Consider the following 25,082-nt stretch of genomic DNA (forward strand, 5'->3'; position numbering starts at 1 on the left):
AATCCCCATTTTATTAATGAAAACCTGGTGGGGGCCAGCCTGGTGGTGTAGCAGCTAAGTTCACACGTTCTGCTTCAGGGGCCTGGGGTTTGCTGCTTCAGATCTGGGGGGGCGGACCTATGCACCACTTGTCAAGCCATGCTGTGGAAGGCATCCCACATATAAAGTAGAGGAAAATGGGCACGGATGTTAGCTCAGGGCCAGTCTTCCTCAGCAAAAAGAGGAGGATTGGTGGCAGATGTTAGCTCAGGGCTAATCTTCCTCAAAAAAGAAAACTTGGTAGGGCCAACATTTGTGTTAAAAAGTTAAAAGCGCAGACTTAACTAGCTTAATTGAATGTTAAAGGAAAGGCACTGTGGAAATCCCTAGAGAAGTTGATGATTGGCTTTGTCATGTGCAGGTGTGTTTTATGAATTGCTGAATGGAGGTATCAAGAGAGCAATGTGAGAATGAGGCTAAAGGAAGAAAAGGCCTACAGCTGGGCCAGATGGCCTTAAGACACTAGGAATTCACAGCTGTGTGTAACCAAGGGAAGCTGTTAGAGACATCATGGGCAGGAAAGAACAAGAACCAAGAAAGAGCCAGCAGTAAAGGAGCCTTGAAGATTCAATTCAGAGTCTAGAGGTGAGAGCAGAAATTTTCATCGGTCCTCCAGGAAGTGAGAAAGGTGATAACAATGTAATGTGGTTTTTTTTTTGAGGAAGATTAGCCCTGAACTAACTACCACCAATCCTCCTCTTTTTGCTGAGGAAGACTGGCCCTGAGCTAACATCCATGCCCATCTTCCTCTACTTTATACGTGGGATGCCTACCACAGTATGGCATTTGCCAAGCGGTGCCAGCTCCACACCCAGGATCCGAACCGGTGAACCCCGGGCTGCAGAGAAGCAGAATGTGTGAACTTAACTGCTGTGCCACCAGGCTGGGCCCTATAATGAGCTTTTTATAAAGCTAAACTTATTCAATGTAAAGGACTGTTCTTTATTCTGACGTTATTTCTCTTTTTGATATAAAAATGCCTTTTCTTTTCAAATGATGCCAATATGGGTTGACCACTAAAAAAATCCTTATGGGCAAGCTCGTGGTGTAGTGGTTAAGTTCGTGTGCTCCACTTCAGCAGCCTGGGGTTTGCTAGTTCAGTGCAGACTTAACACACTTGTCAAGCTGTGCTGTGGTGGCGTCCCACACACAAAATAGAGGAAGATTGGCAACAGATGTTAGCTGAGGGCCAATCTTCCTCACCAAAAAATAAATAAATAAAATCCTTCTTTGTTAAAACATAATGTTGGGAACTCCATGTTGGTTCCCCTCTTTATTAATACATGGAATCTAAAAGTGCGAGTAGCACTGTGGTAGGGAACACCTTACAGTCTCAATCTAAGACAGAAGGCTAGAGAGAAGAAAGAAGGGCAAACCAAATTTCTGGAGATAACACCAAGGGGAAATGAAGCCAGGAAACCCCTAGAAGGACTGGTTCAATTATATGTCTGTGCCAAGAAAAAAGTAGTTAAACCAATGAATGTGTGTCTGAACTATTTGTGACAATGTTTTACACATAAATCCTTCCCCTTTGATCCTTGGGTGGTAACTGCAGAGAACTTAAACAAGGCAAGAATGTGAGAGCTGTGTTCAGTTTGCTCAGAAAGGCTAACCAGAATGTCTCAGTCAGTGGAAGTGTCAGCTTAGCATTTCTGAGGCATAGTAGATACATTTTTGTCCCTGGAGCAGGGAATATTTGCTTTTTGCTCAGTTGGCACAGGCTTTGCAGTACTACCAACGTTCTATGGAGTAGGTTCCTTGTGTAACAGTTGGCATGTGGGGTTGGGCTCTGCACAGTAGGAGCTTAGCAAAGAAATGAAGGAGTTCTAACCAGGGACTGTGACATCAGCATCATCTCAAACAGGGTTATTAACAAAGTGATAAATCAGAGCTTCTTGTGACAGACAGATGATCTGGGTTCTAAAATCCTTCATCAGGTAAGTGGACTTTCCCTCCCTCCACTACTCCCTCTCCAGAACTCGTGAGAGATGGTCGACAAGACTTGCTGCCCATCACAGATAGCAGAATCTGATCAGTTAACACTGCCCCAGATCTCTGAAATCCCAGCTAAGTTGCGTCCTGATCTAGGCCCAGTCCTATAACTGAAAATTTTAATATACTAAAAGTTGAGGGCCGGCCCAGTGGCGCAGCAGTTAAGTTCACATGCTCAGCTTCTGTGGCCCAGGGTTTGCCATTTCAGATCCTGGGTGTAGACCTACACACCGCTTATCAAGCCATGCTGGGCAGGCATCCCACATATAAAGTAGAGGAAGATGGGCACGGATGTTAGCTCAGGGCCAGGCTTCCTCAGCAAAAAAAGGAGGATTAGCAGTAGATGTTAGCTCAGGGCTAATCTTCCTCAAAAAAAAAAAAGTTAGGGGGCCGGCCCCGTGGCCGAGCGGTTAAGTTCGTGCCCTCTGCTTCAGCGGCCCAGGGTTTCACAGGGTCAGATCCTGGGCGCGGACATGGCGCCACTCCTCATCAGGCCAGCTGAGGCGGTGTCCCACATGCCACAACTAGAAGGACCCACAGCTAAAAATACACAACTATGTACCGGGGGTCTTTGGGGAGAAAAAGGAAAAATAAAATCTTTAAAAAAAAAAGTTGAATGTAAACAAAACAACTTAAGTAATGACTAAACATGTTACCAATAAAATACCATCATTATGAAATGATTTGTTGAAGGGTTCCTTTTAGGTATTAAGCTTCTCTAGTACATTTAAAGACACTGTTTAATAAATTTGATTGGTATACAATGCTTCAAATGTATCTATTGTTTAAAGTAGAATATAAATGTTAGTTTCTTCATTGTATTGTTTTGTTTTTTTAAAGATAGGCACCTGCACTAACATCTGTTGCCAATCTTCTTTTTCTTTTTTCTTCTTCGCCCCAAAGCCCCCCGGTACATAGTTGTATACTCTAGTTGTGAGTGCCTCTGGTTGTGCTATGTGGGACGCCGCCTCAGCGTGGCCTGATGAGGAGTGGTGCCATGTCCTCGCCCAGGATCTGACCCTGTGAAACCCTGGGCCGCTGAAGCAGAGAGTGCAAACTTAACTGTTCGGCCACAGGGCCGGCCCCTCGTTTCCTCATTGTAAAATGAAGTAAATAAGGCTATCCACCACAAAGGATGGTTGTGAGAACCAAATGGATTAACATGTATAAAGTGCTCAGAACAATGCTTGGTACACCGTTACCCTTCAATAAGTATTGGCTGTTAGTAGCATTATTATTCATGCACCGGATATCTACTGAGTTTCCACTACATGCCAAGCACCATTCCAGAGACTGTAGAAACAGCAGTGACTAAGACACAAGAAAGGTCCCTGCTCTCATAGAGCTTCCATTCTAGTTGGGGAAGAAAAAATAAATGTACGTCAGATGATAAGTAAAAAGGAGAAAAATAAAGCTGGGTAAAAGGAAAAAAGGAAGCACAGTGCAGGGGGAAGTTGCCATTTTTATAGGGTGGGTGGTCAGGGAAGTCCTCTCTGATAAGGTAACGTGAACAGAGACTTGAAGGAAGTGAGGAAATAAGCTTTGCAGTTATCTGGGGGAAGAGTGTCCTAAGAGATTATTGAATCAAAAAAATAAATTACCTGAATAAGTAGTTCTAGGTTTGTAATAGGGAGTGACAGGGTCCGTGAAGAAGCCATGCCCCACCTAAGACGGGCCTCAGTTCCAGTCAAGTGTGGCTGTGAGGAAATGTGGACCCAATGTTGTCAGATCTTCTGGGTTTCTGTGGGTTTTGTTTTTTGTTTTTTGTTTTTTTTAAAGATTTTATTTTTCCTTTTTCTCCCCAAAGCCCCCCGGTACATAGTTGTGTATTCTTCGTTGTGGGTTCCTCTAGTTGTGGCATGTGGGATGCCGCCTCAGCGTGGTCTGATGAGCAGTGCCATGTCCGCGCCCAGGATTCGAACCAACGAAACACTGGGCTGCCTGCAGTGGAGCGCGCGAACTTAACCACTCGGCCATGGGGCCAGCCCCCTGGTTTTTGTTTTTTGAAGAAAAACTGTATCTTGAACTTTTCACATGGACTGTCCAACTGTTTGAAACTCTGTGCAGGCATAAATGCATATACCTGTATATGCTCATCAAAAGACATGTACGAGAATCTTTGGAGGCATTATTCACAATAGCCCCAAACTGGAAACTACCCAAGCGCCCATCATTAGAATGGGTCAGCTGCGGCATAGTCACTGTTTCTACACAGCAACGAGAAGGAACCAACTACAACTTCAGACAATATTATGGGTGAATCTCAAACACAATGTTGACTGAAAAACAGCTAGCTACAGAAGAGTTCAAAAATAGGTAAAACTAAGCTATGGAGTTAAAGAACTAGGTAGTGGTTACCCTGGCTGGGTGAGATGCTGGTAATATTTTTTTTCTTGATTTGGAAGCTGATTCCAGGGGTGGGTTCAGTTCATTAAATTTACCAAAATGAACAGTGATTTGTGAACTTTCCTGTATGCATTTATACTTCAATAAAAAGTTAAAACAAAACAAAACAAAAAAAATGTGGGCCAGAGTAGGTATTCAGGCTGGATTAGGGCTGTGGGCTTCCAGTTTGCTCTCTAATTCATAGATTTCTTTAGAGAAAATAGCAGAGATGTTTTAAAAAACCAAATTTATACTTTGAAATACAGGTAAATCCCCCTGTGTATGCTTCCCTTAGAGAAGCTCCTACAAAGCCCCATGAGGAACTCGTCCTTCCTTCTGGGTTATTACCCAGCCTTACATTTACCCTTATATGTGATCCAATACTATTGTTCCTTCTTGTTCTCAAATCAGAAAAATAAATCCATATATACTACATTATAAGCCATAACTTTCAGTAAAGCTACAGAATTGGAAACCACAGATGCAGGAGGAGAACTCAGAAGCAATTTCCAAGTAGGGTGTGGCCTCCTTTACGTTGAGAGGGTATCAGGACTCTTTAGACTGAGAGGCTCATAAGATGTAACAGAAATTTCAGGCAGTTGTGAAGACGTAGCAGGAATCATACTGGGCTGAAATAATTTATCCAAGAAACAGGCATGTCTTAGCCTGGGCCACAGACCATAGGTCGAGAATGAATTGGGTGTAAAAGAGAGGTTTTTGATTCTAGATGTTCTGGGGAAGTTGCCTATAAGTCACTGCACAAGCACATCCCAAAGGTGCTTTCAATTCAGGTGATTGATAGAGTTAGGAAGGGTGTTTTAGGTGGTGAAGCCTGTGATCTATGGTTGTATGCTGAGGTTTGGGTCTTGGCAGTGCCTTGAGTAGAAATGATTGTCTTGAGTTGAATGTGTTACTGACACAGCACTAAGGTACTTACTAACATGGCAGAATTTGGTAACCAAATAACGTTTGGTTCCCAAAAGCAAGGGCTAGAGATGTAGGATTATGGATAAGGAAGTTTGAGCAATGTAGAACCTTCTAGAGGAAGTCAAACTGCATAGCTCAGGACTAAGAAAGGTGTTCCAGGATTGGGAAGGAGACCTGGAGCAAAGAGAGTCCAAATCTGGCAGAACTGGTCCCTTGGAATCCCTTGTCTAGTACAACAACTTTGGTTGTTATTGGAGGACATTACGAGAATTTGTCTCTGAGAGGACTGTTTCCTCTGGAGTATTGCCCAAAGTGAATCACAACCTCACGCCTATTTTGAGAATTCAAACTTTTCTTTGTCCTTTCCACCTCCTTGATAGTACTAAACCCTGGACCAGTTACAACTCAATGAACTAGTAATTCCATATTTCATGCTCGATTTTACAATCTTTCTAATCAAATTTTACCAATACCAATACTTCCCACTATACAGACTTACCTTTAGAGCCTTTCACGAAATGGGATAAAATGCCACCATTAAAGGGTGTCAGACCACCGGAACTGAATATTAATTTCCATGGTATTTGGATTAACACTGGTCCTCCTTCCCTAATATGGGCAGAGGTGTGAAAAAAACTTCACATGAAGTGGTTTTGAAGCTTGAATATTCAAGTCTGTTGTCCATTTCCAGAATGACTGGGAGTTTTTTTGTTTTGTTTTGGTTGTTTGAGGCGGGAGGGGCAGGAAGGAAAAGAGAACAAGGCAGGGGCCAAGCAGGGACATGGCCAAGGCGAGGCAGTGGTACAGTTGACTCTGAGGGCTTTGTGGAAACCATGTGGCAGGAAGGTTTGGGGCATTTACCTTCTATAAGCTAAACTCCAGTTCTGCACTGGATTCATCTGGTGGAAACCCAGAGAAGCCAACACATGGCTTGGCTTTCTCTAGTCCGGTACTCTCAGGAGAGACTGCCCATACTGCTGACTCTGCCTAGCTCTGGAGGCAGAAGCAGCAAGAGACTAAGGAGTATTTTTTCTTATATAAATAAGAGAAATAAATTAAATTTCAACTACTTGAAAATGGAGTACAGAAAAACTAGCTAAAAATGGTCTCTCCTAACTCAGCTTAGGTATACACCTTCTCCAGGGAGTGCTCCCATCTTTGCTGACCCCTGCCCTAAGCTAGGTTAGGTGCTCAATCCTTTGTTCTCACAGCTTCCAGCCAATAGCTCTATCTCCATACTTACCCCAATATGATGATCTGTTTCAGTCTCTCACTAGAGAAGGCCTTAACTTTTTGTGCCTTTGGTAGTCCTCTGAAACCTATGGACCAATTCTCAGAATGTTTTTCAATGCATGAAATAAAATATATAGAATTACAAAGGAAACCAATTATATTGAAATATAGTTCTTAACTCCAGATAACCTCTGGAGTACGAATTCCTTGAGTGCAGGGACTATGTCTTCATCTCTGTACTGCCAGTGCCTAGCACAAAGCCTGGCACATAGATGGTACTTACAAATGTTTATTTAATGAATGAACAGAAAGATAGATGGCTACTGCCAAGTTAGCCTGAGGAATGATTCATTGCAACTGCTTGCGCACATACCAATGGCTTGCATATGTCTCACCCGGTCTGAGATCATCTAGACCAGGGCTGTGAGGGAACCCACACTCAACAACAAGTGCCATAGCATCTAGCAATAATGACAGGCTATTGGAAGACCAGGAAAACAACAAGGCTCATGTATTTCCACCAGTCAGAATATTCAGATAGTGAAAGTAAACACGCTGTCTTTAGGAGGAGGAGCTCTCTTGACTTTGGAAGCATGTTGTTCGTACTACTTTAAAACACTGCCAACAGCTCTGACGGAGGAAAGAAAGGGACCTGAGCTAGCATGTAGGTGTTCTCCAGGGCTCCTGCTCTGTCCTGAATTGGGCCTCTTGTCTCTGCGAAAGAGAAGTGTCCCTAAAAACCACAATAGGGATTACCTGCGCCTTTCTAGGTTCAAGTAGTAGTTTTAGGCTTAGTCAGAAATTTTGTTTTTGTTTATGTACCAAGAGAAAATGTAAAGAAGCAAGAAATAAAAGCCACTTCCCTCACTAAAGATACATAAATGGCCAAAGGTTTGTTCTAAGCTGGTTGCTATGTCTGTTGAATGTTTCAAGGAAAATAAAACCCCAGATAATTTTAAAGCTGAAAACCACAACTGTATGGGGTTCAGAAATCTCATACTTAAGGCTTTCAAGATTGTCCCTCCCAAATTAGTGGGCTTCTCTAACTATATAGAGCCATCTGAAGGATGGCAGAACGCGGTTTTCACGTGTTTGACGACAGGGTTTCCAACATCTGTTGGAAGAAACATGGCTTCAGGTGGCTGCCCTCTTTAAAAAAAAAAAAGGAAACTACAGGTCAAAGTTTTGCTTTTAATTAAAAAAAAAAAACAAAAATCCTCCCACTCCTAAGGTGTGTGCTTTCTTTTTTGACCTATTTTTCCTTTAAATTGTCTGCAGTTTCCCTATGTTTTTCCTAGTGCAGTAAACAATGCAATCAAAGAAATAAAAACCAGGGTCCACTCTTGCCCCCAAACACTGACGATGGTCAAAGAGAAGGAATCACAGCACGGAAAATGGCCCAGCTCTAAATACACAAACAACATAAAAAAATCCCCCCAAAGACATCATTATTGACATTGCTGTACATTTCCTACAATGTAACGTGGCAGACAATGCTTCTTTCCCAGGGAGTCCAGCTCGCTCAGGAGGAGACATCTACTCAGTGCCTCAGGATAGGCTGGGGGTGTTGAGTCTTCCCTGCCAAGCCTAAGGTTTTTTTATGAGCTCAATATCTCACAGAAACATCTGTGGTATAAATGGTATAAATGAATCTAAAAGGGGATGAAGGCAGGCAGGCACCTGTCACTGTTCTCAGAATCAGCCAAAAAGCTGAAGAGCGTGGGATCCAGAAGACAGATGCCATTAACAGTTGAAGGATGGAGGGCTGAACAAGAGGAAGCACCAAATGAGTGGCTGCTTTTGGTTCCAAAGCCAAAACATGGCCCCACCAAAGAGGGCAGCTGGTCTGGATGAGGAACTCCCCCGCTCCTGGGGTCATGCAGTAAAAATGATGGCCTTGGAGCCCCACCCCCATGACAGCCACAGTCCAAGAACCAGAGCAATTTACACCACAAAACACACTTTGCAAAGGAATGGACTGATCCTAGTTTAGAAGGGTTAAGTGCTTTGACAAAGTCGGGGGCAAGGTGAGCTTCAATCCCAAAGCACAGCTGTGACATCCCTGGATTGCTATTTCTGTAAAGCCGCAGGCCCCTGATGCTGCTTGTTCCATGGAGACGTACCCTTCCACTTATCACTGCCCTCTCCTCAAAACGGCACCCATGGTGGTAACCCTCAGAGATATCAAGAGGCATCAGTTGCACTTCTGGAAGTAAGATAATTTCCTTGCCCCATCCTGGCCAAAGCACTTCCCTTTTTAAGCCGCTGCTGGCATGCCACCTTCCCCTCCAAGCAGAGTTCAACTTCCTTTTGTTTCAGTTTTGCACTGGCCTCTGAGGGCCCTTTCCAAGATACAAAATAAAGTATCCTTCTGCATCCATGTGTGAGTGGGTTGCCTTCCAGTGTCAGATCTCTGTTCCAGAGTTTGGTCAATGCATCTTTATGAGAATAAAAACACATGCGTACACAGATAGACTAGTCTGGAAAGAGCTTTCTGGATAGGGTTTCCGGTTATCTTGATGCCTCCCCTAAAAGAAATAACTTTCTTGGTGTAAGAGGCTTAGGACATTGAGTGACCTACTCTCAAATTCTGGAAAGGCAGCTTGTTTTTGTCCATTTTTCAATGAGGGTGTGGGAGGGACCCAACATTTTCAATTATAACAACGAGATTTTGTTTTAAAAAAAAGGATCCTACGTGGAAATGAGTGGGACAATGATAAAAAAAAAAAACCACAAATAATTAAAATTTGAAACCAAAACATATCTCCTGGCCCCAAGATCCCCAGTTAATCCTCTAAGACTACAATCTCCACGTTGTGAACTTGATGCTGGTGTTCTTCCATCTCAGCTACAACTTTCTCCTCAGTCCTCAGTTCTGTCTCCAAAATGACTGCTTTGCCCTCAGTATCCTCAGCCTCTGGGTCTGGGGCTGGGTCAATCTCAATGATGGTCTGCCCATCCTCTGAGGTGCTTTCAACAGCCTGGATTGCCGAGGTCAGGCCAGACTCCATGGCCACCAATTCCACAGGGCTCACCATAGTGGTCATGTTGCCCAGGGTACTCCCATCCTGCATGGCGGTGGAGCTTAGCAGTGCCAAGCTAGATGAAGGGTGGATGGTCACTGTTTCTGGTGAGCTGCTCTTGGCAGAGGAGACCACTGTGGCATAGCGGAAGAGCTGAGGGCCAGAAGGCAGTGTGTGGACAGTCACAGGACTGGAGCCCTGGCTGAGGGTAGCCACTGGAATATTGCCCATGGAAAACGACTGACCCACTGGGGTGATGGTGATGGGTGAGATGACTGTGAACTGAGGCTGCTGGACAGGAGGAGAAGGGCTCAGGACAGTGGTGGAGGCTGGCCGCTGGAGCCGGGGCCTTTTTGGAGGCTTAGGAGTGCTCACAGGCATCAGTACCACATTTTGAACCGTCTGGGACTTCAGCCTGTGATCCTGAGCTTGCTTCTTCTGCTCTTCCAACTGGCGTTCCAAGTCTATGGAAAAAAAGACAGACTTTGTGTGGAGGGAAGTCTAATCTTGGGAACAGTAAACTTGGAGTGAGGAGACCTGGAGCCTTGTCCTGGTTTTGCCACTATGTAGCCTCAGGCAAGTCACTTGATTGTTTTCAAGAAGAAACTAGACTGGATGAATTTTTTTTGTTTCTTTTGCTGAGGAAGATTGGCCCTGAGCTAACATCTGTGCCAATCTTCCTCTATTTTGTATGTGGGATGCTGCCACAGCATGGCTTGATGAGTGGTGTGTAGGTCCGAGCCTGGGATCCAAACCTGTGAACCCCAGGCCGTCAAAGTGGAGCGTGCAAACTTAACCACTACACCACTGGGCTGGCCCCTGGATGATTTTTAAAATCCCTCCAGTAATTACATTTAATTGTGTGATTATAGGCAGGGCAACAATTCAGAATCTTTTTAAGCTGTGATCCTACTATAGCTCAACTCCAGGAGCTCCTGTGGCATTTTATCACCTGTCACCAAAATGCAAACCAAAGAAGCCTCCAGTTGATCTAGCAGCTTATATACACCTTGCCTGGTCTACAGATGAAAATAAGGAACATCTGCATAATCCCTTTGTATCTGCCGTGGACCGACAAAGGAGCTACAATGGTCACTCTGAAAAACAGTGATTTCCAAAATGTCCTTCAAGGCAGGTTCACCTTGCTGGTGACCCAAATGGCCTTAGCCTACCATTAGCCCCCAGAGAAGTCTACATAAAGTTACAGAAGAAATCCCTAAGAATTACAGAACTGAAGGAAGTCTTGGAGTTCTAGCACATTCATTTCAACAGAGATTCAGAGAGGTAAAGTGACTTACTTGAGGTCACAAATCTTGGGCCAAGACAAAAGTCTCCTGATGGCCAACTTGGTGGCTTTTCCACCACAATACACCTGTCACTATCCCTCTCCCAAGTGTCCAATCTAACCTTGGTGACCACTGGTGAGTCTGGTTCTACAACAGAACTTCTCTACTGCTTAGTACCTGATAAGCATCCAATAAGTAGTCAGTTTCACCTGCAGAGCACTTTGCTTCCTATTGAACACCAAAAGCAAGTTAATTCCTTGCTTGGAATAAAAGGAGTAGGCAGGGATTAAGAACATGTTAAAAAATTTTAAAATACTGCCCTTTAAGGTTACAAAATACTCCATTTTTTCCCTGTTCAGTAGTAATCAAAGAAATGTGAACCTAAACAAGATACAGATTAAATCTATAATTTTAAAAAAAGCTAAATCAGAGAATATTATAAATAACAGCGCCCAATTTTGGTAAGTTCAAACTGGTGACATAAATTGGTATAATCACCTTGGAAATTTGACAATAGGTCACAAAAATCCATAAAAAAATTATCAATACCATTTAACCTCAAGCTTAGTCCTCGGAAGTAGTTTAAAAGGACATAAAAAGAAAAAGTAGGGCCAGCCCTGTGGCCTAGTGGTTAAGTTTGACACGCTCTACTTTGGTGGCCCAGGTTCAGTTCCTGGGCACAGACCTACACTGCTCATCAGCAGCCATGCTGTGGCAGCAACCCACATACAAAATAGAAGACTGGCACAGATGTTAGCTCAGGGCCAATCTTCTTCAGCAAAAAAAAAAAAAGAAAAGAAAGAAAGAAATAAAAAGAAAAAGTTATATACATACAAGCTCACAGCAATAATATAAGCTACTGAGGAAAATTTTGAAAATTCAAATGTCTCCTAATAGCATGTCTATGTGAAGTACTGTGTAGCTAACTCAGAAAAATATTAATATGTCATAGTGAAAAAAGCAGAAAACAAAACTTCATGTATACTATAATTAAAACTATCTAAAAAAATAATATGGACAAGTAACCAGAAGCCTACATTTCTAACAAAAACCATTTTTCAGATGGTGTAAAGTTTCAAGGTGGAAGATAGCATTGGGTTGGGAATAAGAAGACAGAGTTCTACTCCAGGCTTCACTGTCAAGTAGTGGTGTGGCCCCAGGCAAATCATTTATCCTCTCTGTGCCTCTATTGGGTCATTTGTAAAATAGGGATTACAGCCTATAACATCCTCAGGAGGATCACATGAAAAAGGGCATCTCTAAGAGTACTCGGTAAACTGAGTTTAAAATATAAACTAGGCATAAAAATAAGTTTAAGACAACATAAATTGTTCTTCTCTTACCAAATGATCTTTGCCTTTTGGCTTCATGACTGACTATAATACATCCTGCATCATTCAAAGGCTGAGAGTCCAAACCTCTGACTTGTTTGATATCTTTCATCTGCCTTACCCCCCCCAAAAGCGCCTCTTGATTCTCTCCAGGTATAAGTGCCAACTCCCTCTGTTCTTCTACCATACCCACTGCTATACGCCTCTGTCACAAAACTGAACTACTCTTTGGACTTATTTCTATGTCTGCTTTTCCCTTGAGTTCCTTGAAGACCATGAAGAAATGGAGCCTGTCTTATTCAACATTATATTTCTAAAACCTAGTGTGGAGACAGCACAAAGTAAATACTTGATAAAAAGAGTTAAATTATCCACGTCTTCATAATTTCTGATTACCACGAATAATAGAGAGGGTGCTAAATTTATATCTATCAAAAGATGCAGTATCAATAATATAAAAAAAGACAAAGGCAAATTTGTTTCTTCTGCTACCAATATTACTGGATTAATGGAGCATTCTAGCCAACCTCTTAATCCTCCAAAAGATATAGAAGGAGGACTATGATGAAGAAGAAATGAAAGAAAGAAGGAAGGGAGGGAGGGAGGGAGGGAGGAAGCCAGTCCTAACAGAAGTCAACAAAGAAATGGCAAGACTCAAGGATATTAGCACAGTATCACCTAAGAAGAGAGAGAAGCTAAACACACCTGTCAGAGTATAGAGAAACTGCTCTTCCCCCTGCTCCACTTGGTTCTTTCTGTTGTCCAAAACCTTCTTGACTGTGTCCATCAGGCCAAATGTATGTGCTACATTGTTGAGAACAGCGGCATCTATTGGAAACAAAAGACATGCCTGTTGAGCTAAAACAGAAATGCTCCACCAAATCCCTGTTTTGCTGCTTATAAATGTGAAACAACCCAGAAATGGCAGGATGATTCTAATCGCATTTTTTAAAAATTTTAACAAAGATTTATCACATGTATAACTAATTTTGATTTAATTGTTATATTTTTATACATCTCTCCATATAAATAAATACAAACATAAGGAAAAAAATCTTGCATCTGGTTATAGGTTCTGACTTTTGGTTTAGAAAACATGGTCATAGAATCTCAGTTTTGCTGTTTCCTCCTATCTGTGTGACCTTGGATAAGTCATTTCATGCCTCAGTTTTCTCATTTGAAAAAAAGTGGGACTAATAATACTTACTCTGCAAGATAGGTATGAAGATTAGAAATATCATATTTTATTTATTTTTTTTTTTTGAGGAAGATTAGCCCTGAGCTAACATCTGTGCCCATCTTCCTCTACTTTATATGTGGGACGCCTGCCACAGCATGGCTTGACAAGGGTCCACACCTGGGATCCGAACCGGCAAACCCAGGCCACCAAAGCAGAACATGCAAACTTAACTGCTGTGCCACCAGGCCGGCCCCAGAAATATCATATTTTAACATGGGGACTGGCATACAATATTATTAATAGTATTATCTGTCTCCCTTTATACAAAACTTCTTGAAAGAGTTGTCAGTAATTGTGGTCCTTACTTCCTTAAATCGGATCACTTCTCCACCTATAACTCTTCCACAATCTTCTCATCCAGTTCCATGCTTTTAAATAACATGTACAAGCTGAGAACTCCCACATGGAGATCTCCAGCCCTGACCTCTTTCCTGCGTTCCAGATTCATACTTCCCCGGATTCATACTTTCATCTAGCTGAGTGACAGCTCCATTTGAAGGCCTCATAAGCATTTCAATTTAACAAGTCAAAAACTAATTTTGATTTCTTCTCCCAGTGGTCTTCATCTCAGGAAATGATATCACCATTCACAGCTCAGGCCAAAACTGTATGAGTCATCCTGGATTTCTTTCTCTTTCACCCTACATCCAATCCAAGATTTGTCAGTTCCACATTCAAAACATATCTCCAGTATGATCACTTCTTCCCAGGTCTACCATTACCCACTCTAATCCATGCCACCATCATCTCCTGCCTGGAGTAATTCCTTCAAGAGTTTCCCAATCAATCTTCTTGTTTCCATTCTTGCCCCATATAGCCTATTCTCCACACAGAGTGTGGATCTTTTAAAAGTGTGAGTGATCTTTTAAAAATATGAATAAATCTGATAACTTCATTCCCCTACTCAAAATCACTATGATGGCTTACCATCACCTTAAAATAAAGCCCAAAATTCACCAAAGCTTATCTAAACTGTCCGCTCTGTTCCTCCCCAACTTCATCACCTATCACGCTCCCCAACCTTACTACCTGCCACGTCGATGCTTCTGTAACTCTTTTAACCCATCAGGCTCATTGCAACTTTAAGGTCTTTGTTCCTTCTGCCTGGAATGTTCCTTCTCCCAGCTTGTCACATGGCTAGCTTCTTCAATTCAGATCTCTGCTCAAATGCCACCTCCTTAAAGAGGCCTTTCTTGACTACACTATCTAAAATAGCCACCCCCATTCTCCATATTATTTGCCTTTTTTTTACTTCAAGCATGTAAAAAAAGATTTTTCTGTAAAGTTTGTTTAGGTGTATTTACATTATGTATGAGTTATAAAGAGGTAATAAGATACAACCAACAAATCTAAGAATTCAATGAACACACAACCTTATGAGATCTCATCATGACCCCTTTTGGTATCAGATGATTAGAACATCCTTTTTACATTGTGCACAGCAGCAAGCACTCTGTGAATATTCAGAAACAGCTATAAGTACACACAATAGTTCTGTAGTTCTGGAGCCTTTAAACTAATAGAATATGAGAATTATCTAAAACCAGGTAGATTTCTCCAATTTTCAGACCATTTATATAGAGACAGAGAGAGGTTGCTTCCTGGCACCATTTACAAAGGCAAAAATTACCTTTGCAAAAAGCATGGCCAGATCTGACTTCAAAACCTAGTTATGAACTTTGAACAAGTAAATTAACTTTTATGAGCCTTAGTTTCCTAATCTGTAAAATGGGGATAATAACACCTATACCTCACTGTTTTCACGAGGCTAACAGGATCTGCCTACAGTTGTTAGTGTTTAATAAATGACTACTATTGTTAGGATTAATACACTTACCTGTGACCTGGAAGGGAGCCTGGATGAGGCGCTGTTGAACTCCCCTCAGTAGCTCCTCTATTTCCTTCTGTATATTGCAGACAACCTCTTCCATCAGTCCTACATCAGCTATTCCTTTCCAGAACATCAAAGTGTCCTCTGGTACAAGAGGGATAAGACAGAGGGTAAACAAAGGATACTATATATTCTTAGGCACATGTCTACAACATATTAAATTCAAAATTATTTCAATTCAAAATGATTTCTTGTTGGGCCATTTCTGGGAAAAGGGAAGAAGCTTTTGAAAAACTAGCTGCCTCCCTGAATTGGTACCTAATTATTTGGCCTCTTCAGCAACTAAAGGGATTTGGGATAATTGCCTCAATTTGTCATGGCTCTGGCTATAACGAGCAGGTATCGTCCTAATAAAGATATTAAATTAAATATTGTTTATTTAAATAATTTAATTTAAAATTAAATAATATTTAATATTTTAAAAGTTAAATAATAAAGATATTAAACTAAAGATATATTCGTCCTAGTCCTCTACTTAAAAAAATAACAAACAAAACAGTTGCATAGGTGAGGTGATAAGCTCCCCGAGGGCAGAGGCTACATCTTTTCATCTATTTATCTAGCCTCTAGCAACAGTGCCAACCACAAACAGGCAGCAATAAATATTTTTTAAATGAATTAATGAACGGAGGATAATGTGAGGCCTCTCCTGGTCCCCTCTAAGTGAATCATCATTAATCACCATCCTCTACACAACCTGCTACCTAATTTTTCCTTCTAACATCTTGCAGCTTGGTTTAGCCAAGAAATGTGCCAAAGTTGGAGGCAGTTTGATTGGATGAAAAGCATGGGCTACAGAGTCAAACAGCTGAACTCAGCTCTGACACTTATTGGTTGTGTGACTGGTCTTTGGCAAGTTGCTGCACCTTTCTGAATCTCAATTTCTTCACGTGTAAAATGTGACTTTGCAGGGCTGTTGCATGGATTAAAATAAGATGTTTGCAGCTATAAGTAGTATTAATATGCATGAGAAAAACCAGCAAAAGTAATTAAGATGCCTTCTGTGTCCATAATCATAATAGTGATAAGGATTACAAAATCCCGCAAGGTATCTGAGCCCTATAGAAAAGTACCTGAAATTTCCTCTGAGTCTTTTTTCACGCCCTCTTCTGTGGCCATGGTGACAGCAGCAGTGAGAGCCGAGTTCCATTCCAGCCCTGCCTCTTCCATGCTCTCTTCTGAGATGGCAATCTGTGTGATGCTACCTAAAAGCAGTCCATTGGAGGTAAGGCCAGTGAACTTTATGGAAAAATCATAGCTATTCTCTGTCTCATACTCACAGTCAAAGAGACCCTGTTATTTTAACCTTCTGACCTTTTGCCTGCAGGTCCATATATTAAAAACTAGAATCCTAAGTAAGCCAGGATGAATATTGGATTTTCTAAAGAAAACTTGCCTTGCAAAAGAAAATGCTCTCTTCTTACTCTGAATAGAAAGTGAAAGATAACTTATAAAATCACAAAAGAGCAATCTGCTTCCTGAGCAGGGATGTTTTTGAAAGAGACTGAATGAAGGTGGGTATGATTGCCGGGCTGCCTACCCGAGACTTAGTGAGGATGAAGAGGACCTAAAAAAATATAAGAGAGGAGAATGGTGCTTAACCAAGAACCCTACTACAAGCATGTTTGTTACTAAGTATCTAGAACATCTGAAGTTGCTATAGCTTATTTATCAGCCTATGTAAAAGAAAGCAAGAGATATGAGACCAAAGAAAAATCAGATAAGAAGAGATCCATGAATAGCAGATTCACAGAGAAAAAAACTCTTTGTTATCAATTGTATATTAAGATTTTTAAAAAAATTTTTCCTTCTTCTCCCCAAAGCCCCCTAGTACATAGTTGTATATTTTAGTTGTGGCTCCTTCTAGTTGTGCCATGTGGGACAACTCAGCATAGCTTGAAGAGTGGTGCTAGGTCCGCGCCCAGGATCCGAACTGGCGAAACCCTGGGCTGCCGAAGCAGAATGCGCGAACTCAACCACTTGGCCATGGGGCCGACCCCCTAAGATTTTAAACAAAGAGAATTGAGAAAAATCAAACTGATCCAGACAGACAAGTGTGGACTCTACATGCTGGAGGATATCAATAATCAAGCAAAAAAGTAGTATCAATATGGATAATCATGTAAAGGAGTTTTAGCCAAATAAAAAGGAAGTAAATAATGACAGCATTTTCCATTTTTCCAGTGAGTCACATGACCAAAAATCCAAGCTGCCAGATATTTTATACTTTCCTGGAAAGGACTTGGGTTCCAAGACAGTTGGCTTCTACTCACCCAGTGGTTACTCACAGAATATTAGGGCTGATCAAAAGAAACCTCAAAAACTTTAAAGCACAGTACTTCCCTTACCTCCTTTAGGGTTCTTGCAACTCTGTCAGGCATACTTATAAGTCTTCTGGATAGAAGTTGAGACTACTTCTATCCAACTGTGCTAAGTCTCCAGTTGGACTAAGTGAATGCTTAATAGTAACAATTTCACACAGCTACATCATTCCTGGAGATGGGCAGGGAGCCCCAGTCCTAAGCTCAACAATACTGAAGTTAAGTGTGTGCCCATCCTGCCTTATTTGAGAGGAAGCCTCAGCTGGGTTATCTGGATCCCTTCCAGGCAGAGCTCTTTGATCCTTACAGCACAGTCTCCAGAGTCCAGCCCAGTCAACAATTCATCATCTTTGATACATCTCAGTTCAACAATTGAAAACCATCCACCATTCTAATCCACCTTCCTGCTTTGACCACTAATAGAGCAAAGGATTTTCAAAACAGTCTAATTTCAACCTAGATATGCCAAGTGGCACCAAAGTGAAACAGCTGAACAAGTATTAGAATTACCAAACCATCCTTCTAATGCTTACCATGCATTGTAACAAAGAAACAAGGAAGGCGGTCTGGCCAATAGGAATCATTTGGGAGAAAATGAAGAGGTCTGTTTCTAAAGCATGGAATCCCACCCAAGATTCTCATACTTTACAGAGACATCAATGCTCATGAGAATCAAAATTAAGAAACACAAAGAAGAAATGAGAGGGAAAGTGCTATTGAAAAACATAGCGGGTTTTCAGGTGGTTTCCTACCCCCTACCATCGGCCGAAGTGGGTGTCTGCACCACACTTGTCTGCTGTCCTGGCACTGGAGCTCTTGCACTGCTGATCAGAAGATCAAATTTGGTGCTTCTGCAGGTATTGGAGCAAACCTTGTCATGTTGGTAAAAATCAATCTGCCCGGAGTCCATCATTTTCCTGTGCAAAGGGAGATAAGAAGGACCAGTTCAGTCCGCACTTCTAGAGGGAATTAGGCCTCGGGGACAAACTTGCTGAGTCTACTCTGCAGATTAGCAAAACCTCAAAAGTCATTAGGTTGCAAAAGTTCTAACTGGGGCTATAAAATTTTCATTGGTCCTGACCACATTTACAAGTATTCCTCTGCCTTCCCCAGTCTACACATTTTGAGTACTCTTTTATTTCCCCTTATCACTAAGCTTTAGGTAAACACTCCTGACAATAGCTATTTCCCCATAGAATTTCACTAAAACCAAACCCTAAAGGCAAAAAAACTAGCTCATACCCCAGAACAACTGAGAAATGTCACAGGGGAATTAGAATTTTATGATGAGATTCTGATGTATTAGTATTTATAGATCAGCAAGATCTGTTTCCACTTTTGGAGACATAAAACTTCAGCATATTTTCTTCCTTAAAAAAAAAATTGATAACATCTCTCCTATAAATACAGAGCAAAGTTGCTTATACTAAACCCCCACTATAAAATGTCCTTCTAAGTGGATCCACAAGACATTGTTATTATAGGTCATGTGCAAAACCGTGGAGTATTTTAATTATAGTAAACTCTATGTTATAACGTTACTTGGCTTTCACTAAAGGTTTTTTAGGCATTCTGATTCCTTTTTACATTTGCAGAAAGTAGGCATATGCTTGTTTTTCTGGGCAAATAAAACAGGCCAAGAACCATGAAAATGAAAGTTAAAGGTATTCCTCCCCAATTTTATTCAACTACTGATTTCTGTACACAAATCATCTGGGGTGAATTTTTTTAAATTGTCTATGACTATAAAAATAATATGTGAATAAAAAATTAACATTTTCTGTGGAAAATACAGAAAGCTGTACAGAAAATAACTAACCTTTAAAAAAAATCCCACAACTCAGAGATAACATCAACATTTTGGCATATTTTCTTCTACTAAATTTTACTTACATATGTGTATTTTTTAACACAGCTAAAATCACACTGTTTAATCGACTTTATCTTTTGTTTTCTTTCTTCACATTATATCATAAGCATTTTTCCATGTAAAAGCTCTTTCTTAAAGATTGACACTTGAGCTAACAACTGTTGTCAATCTTTTTTTTTTTTCCTGCTTTTTCTCCCCAAATCCCCCCGGTACATAGTTGTATATTTTAGTTGTGGGTCCTTCTAGTTGTGGCATGTGGGACACCGCCTCAGCATGGCCTGACCAGTGGTGCCATGTCCGTGCCCAGGATCCGAACTGGTGAAACCCTGGGCTGTTGAAGCAGAGCACGTGAACTTAACCACTCGGCCACAGGGCCAGCCCCTAAAAACTCTTTAGAAATATTTTAATAACTGCATTATATCCCATAGTATATACTCATACCTATTTAGACTAGCCATAACTTACTTTAAATATACCTTGACTGTATATTAAAGCAGACTGTAATTTTCCCCATAATAAATAATGTTGCAATGAACATTTATGCGTGAATCTCTACAAGCACTATAGATTTTTAAGACAAGTTCCTTGAAAGGAATTAAAGACAAAGGGTAAAATGTTTTTAAGGCTCTTGATACAGTTTTGTGGGGAACTTTTAATTCTTGACCATATTTTAAAATTTTCTATCAATAGGCAAGTGCTCAAGGAACCAACTAAGGTCAATCTTCACCAGAGGGAAAAAATTACAATAGTAAACTTGTTGCAAAAAAGGAGTGGGGGAGGGAATATTACACTTCTCTAGGTTTATTTCTGTGATACAATGATGGCAAAAATTACATTCCCTGTGCATAACTGTTACTTATCAACAGCACCCTTCTACTTTATCAGATTATCCCAGGATTTGTCAGTCAGCCTACACTTGTCTGTGGTTGTCACATTTTCTCAGCACCAGTCTTAGCTCTGCCTAGGCTTGGTGATGTCAGGCAGGACTGTCATCTACTCCTGAGCTCCTCTGCCCAAAGAGGATCCTACCCACCATCCTGACATCAGAAAAATTTGCCCCAGATGCTGAGAAGAGTTAATTAATTCAATATTCCTTCTCTCCCAGGGATTTTAAGAACAGGTTGATGAAAGTCAAATAATGCATGGATTGCTCAAAACAATCCTTCAGAAAGAATAAAATTTGAAATTACAGAGCAAAGACTGGATTCTCTGGATTCTACCATGATTAAGTGTCTCAAGGTCTGTTGAAAGGTATGTGCTTGCCATTAGAGCTCACCTGAGCATGATTCCACCCAGACGAATGGCTCTCTTCCAGTCCTTTAGGGTGGACTTGCCAGCCAGGTGAACAAAATGCTTGGGGCTGATCAACTGATCATTGAACTAAAGTGAAAAGAAAAGTCTAAAATAATCCAATGTCAACTTAGACAGGACGAGAAAGAGGGAAAAGAAGGAGATGATAACTACTTGTTATATACAAAAAATACCCACACAACCTCTTAAGTCATAGCCTAATTATCCAGCCTCCTGTCCTATTGTGCCAGAGATGATCCTTCTCTAAGCACAGTGCCCTGTCCCTGATTCAAAGCTACAGAAGACACAAGGAGGATCAGACATCAATATATTGCTTAGCATTTAAAATCTATTCATGCCCTTAATCAGGCAGTTGGGTCCAATGTTGCAAAGGCTGTTTAAATAAACCCAAGTAATCTATCCAGCTTTTTTTTTTTTTTTGAGGAAGATTAGCCCTGAGCTAACTACTGCCAATCCTCCTCTTTTTGCTGAGGAAGACCGGCCCCAAGCCAACATCCATGCCCATCTTCCTCCACCTTATAAGTGGGACACCTACCACAGCATGGCTTTTGCCAAGCGGTGCCATGTCTGCACCCAGAATCCGAACCAGCAAACCCCAGGCTGCCAAGAAGCAGAACGTGTGAACTTAACCGCTATGCCACAGGGCCGGCCCTCTATCCAGCTTTAATGATAAGATTCACGATGTGGCAGAAAGAATAAGCATGGTTATAACCATATTTACTTCTACCAATAGCAGTGCGGAGCCTCAAAACTCTGTAGTCCTTAATGATGCTAGGATGATGCCACTGAGGGTGATTACTATCAATGGGTACAGCTGTGGCTACCAATGGAGTTAGAATAAGCAATTATTTCCACATTGTGCTCTCGTGAAGATTATTTACTTATTTAGTGAGGAAGAGTGGCCCTGAACTAACATCTGTTGCCAATCTTCCTCTTTTTTGCTTGAGTAAGATCATCCCTGAGCTAATATCTGCACCAATCTTCCTCTATTTTGTATGTGGCATGCCACCACAGCACAGCTTGATGAGCAGTGTGTAGATCCACGCCCAGGATCTGAACCCACAAACCCCAGGATGCCAAAGCGGAGCATGCAAAATTAACCACTATGCCATGGGGCTGGCCCCCAAGATTATTTAATTCATCATTAATAATTTCCAATACACTCTACCACTATGCACACCAATGTAAGGGATTTTACATATATTATCTCATTCATCTCCTAGCAACCTTATAGTGTGTATATATCATTATTTGTATTTTAACATACTCTGAAACATCTGAAATGAAACATCTGAAGCTCTGAAACATCAAATGACTTGTTTAAGATCACCCAGCTAGTCAGTGATAGAGATGAGACTCGATTCATTCATTCATTCAATAAATATCTATTAATCATCTACTATAAGCCAAGCACTATTCTAGGTGCTCGGAATACAATGGTGAACAAGACAGACAAGTTCCTTGCTCTCATAGAACTTGTATTCTAGTGGGACTTAAACCCAGGTCTATTTGACTCCAAAGTCCTTGTTTTTTCTCCTGTGACACAAGGGGACTATAGGCACAAAATCAAAAACATTGATATGGTGGAAGAGAGACAGGAGGCATCAAACACATGCCCTTTGAAAACAAGGAACCCCAAAATAGGCCATGGTGAGGAGAGAAGACAATTACCTTGACACATTTCACATTTATTCCTGGACATACAAACTTCTTCCAGAGGAGGATGGCTTTGCTCTCCCCACAAGTTATGGGGTAAGCAATTTCCATATCCTCATTTGCTTCTATAGTGCTTGCATCTGAAAATGGAAAAAATATCAGTTATTTATCAAACACTCTTCCCCAAAGCTTAAATTCAAAATCTCTAGTCTTCTGGTTCCTCTGACGGTCTAGCAGTTCACACTGGCTGGTATTGTTTCAGAATCCTCTGGAAGAAGTTTGGCATAACAGCTCTCTTACTGAGCTCCCACTATATGCCAGGCACTGAGCTATATGCTTGTACATGTTTAATCTTATTCAGTTCTTACAACAATCATGAAGCAGCAATTGTTTCCTGTATTTTACATATACATTTGTGGGACTCAGAAAGGTGAAGGGACTTTCCCAAGCACATACAGCTAAGAAGTGAGAAAGTGGGAGTCAAACTCAGGTTTGTCTAATTTCATTTTTCTTTTTTTTTTTAACTGGAAAATATTCACCCTGAGTTAACTTCTGTGCCAGTCTTCCTCTCTCTTTTTTTCCCTCCCCAAAGCCTCTGTACATAGCTGCATATTCTAGTTGTAAGGCCTTCTAGTTCTATGTGAGCCACTGCCACAGCACAGCTACTAACAGACGAGTGGTGTGGTTCCGCGTGGGGAACTGAACCCAGGCTGCCCAAGCGGAGCTCAGCGAACTTTAACCGCTAGGCCATCACGGCTGGCTCAAGTTTGTCTAATTTCAAAGTTTCTTTCCACTGACTGCCTTCTAGTCAACACCTCATCAGTCTTCATCAATAACTTCCCTAATAACAGGATCAAACTTGAGGCTCCAATTTCTTTGTGGGATTTTTACAGATGAAAAATATTCTCAGCAACTATAGCAAACTGATGTTAAACAATCAACTGACAGCCCTAGCATCTCAGTCAGTGGTGTTTCTAGATGTGCCACCATCAAATTGATGGCTGCAGCACTGGTAGGGCACACCAGGTATGGGGAAAAAAACAAAGCACGAAAGGCAAGAAATCTCAACCAAAGAAGCTAATGTCAAAGGTACTAGAATAACAAAAAGACTTACCAATCCCTTCTTCAATTTTGTGTATTGTGTGTGTTTCTACTGCCACAACTGCTGTGTTGTTCTCCGACCCGGCTTCATAAATCCTGTTGTAAAAGTGTCCATCGATAAACAAACTACATAAATCATGAAAAAATTAATATTCACAGCATGGGGTTAAGAAATTTGTTTTAATCTATCTCAAAAGGACTAACATAAATATACTTCACAACTTTATGTTAATGCTGTGACTAGTTCCCCATTGTATTTAAACTCTAAGCTCTCCAGGTCTGCTTAGCAGCTACTACCATGGAAATGAATCAACAACTTTCCTCACCTCAAAGGAAAGTTCCACTTGCCACCGTTTTACTCCAGAATTTTCCCTTCATAACTTTAAAAGCTCATAACACAAAGTGTTGCTTCAAGTATAAGATTAAGTCATATTATAGAATTATCCTAACAAGACTATAAAGTAATACTGCTGGACAGTCCGAGACAGGAATAACCTGTTGACCATAGAAGTTATTGTTCCTTGTTGAAATCCAGGCACTTTAGCATTTTTTAGCACTTTAGCATATTTTAAGGCACCATAACCAAACTATTGACATGAGCAAAGCCTAGTGAAAAAAAAGCGAGAGAAAGACTATGCCCAAAGTACCTAGCAGTAACTAGAGGTCCCACTTAGGGAAAGTGTCTCTCTAAAATGTTTCTACCTTCTAAGAAATGAGTTCAGATAACCTAATACGACACACTGATGTCCTTTGTTTAAATTCTATAGTAAACAATGTGTTAACTATTGCATCTTGTTATTTGAAAGCACTGCCTGAATAATCTCCTTTGCATCAGTGATTACCCATCCCCACCGGTGACAGCTCTAGCACAGACCTCCTTTCTGAATTTCACACCAGGACAGAGTTAACTGCTAAATGAATAACTACATTTGCACGTCCGATAACACTCTGTGGAATACATTATGTCTAAAATAACCAAGTTCTCTTCCCTCTCCCACCTCCCAAACTACTCTTCTTCCTATACTCGCCATCCCCGACTCTATTTCCACTGCTACTGCCTTAATTCAGGCTGCATCACCTCTAGTCTGAACTAGTCTCTATGCATCTACCTGATCTTCTATATCACATAAATCCCTCCTTAAAACCCTTCAAGAACCCTCTCTTTGCTGTTCAAATAAAGCCCCAAATCCTTAATGTGAGTAATATTAAGGAGGACTAAGTTCCTCCAAGATCTGACCCCTGGTTTCAACTCTCCCCAAACCCCACCTTATAATCCAAGCCCTCATCATACCACACTATTTGTGGTTCCCAAAACTGCTATCTTCTTTTATACCTTCTTTCTTTGCTCTTACTTCTCCCTCTTCCCAGAAAATTCTTCCCAATCTATTCATTTTTTTAATGAGTAGCCTCTATGATGCTTTTCCTTCCATCTCATTCCTTCCAGTATAATCACCCATGTCCTCCTTTGTGACCCAA

The 25,082-nt window shown here is 41.1% G+C and overlaps 1 protein-coding gene across 4 annotated transcripts in view; it reads right to left on the reverse strand.

Annotated features, from left to right (window-relative positions):
- Window positions 1-7,072: 7,072 nt before the first annotated feature.
- Window positions 7,073-25,082, reverse strand: part of GMEB1 (glucocorticoid modulatory element binding protein 1) — a 28,407-nt gene continuing 10,397 nt past the window's right edge. For 3 of the 4 annotated variants that reach the window (XM_046662629.1, XM_046662630.1, XM_046662628.1), the window contains 8 exons: window positions 23,620-23,732; window positions 22,521-22,645; window positions 20,815-20,918; window positions 18,428-18,585; window positions 16,421-16,552; window positions 15,294-15,431; window positions 12,922-13,044; window positions 7,073-10,063 (listed from right to left, as the gene is read on the reverse strand). In XM_046662629.1, coding sequence (XP_046518585.1) covers window positions 9,363-10,063; window positions 12,922-13,044; window positions 15,294-15,431; window positions 16,421-16,552; window positions 18,428-18,585; window positions 20,815-20,918; window positions 22,521-22,645; window positions 23,620-23,732 — 1,594 coding nt within the window. In that variant the 3' untranslated portion in view covers window positions 7,073-9,362. The remainder of the gene's footprint in view (window positions 10,064-12,921; window positions 13,045-15,293; window positions 15,432-16,420; window positions 16,553-18,427; window positions 18,586-20,814; window positions 20,919-22,520; window positions 22,646-23,619; window positions 23,733-25,082) is intronic. The other variant, XM_046662631.1, reaches the window with a different exon arrangement.

Source organism: Equus quagga, chromosome 5 (assembly GCF_021613505.1).
Source record: "Equus quagga isolate Etosha38 chromosome 5, UCLA_HA_Equagga_1.0, whole genome shotgun sequence".
Lineage (NCBI taxonomy): Eukaryota > Metazoa > Chordata > Mammalia > Perissodactyla > Equidae > Equus > Equus quagga.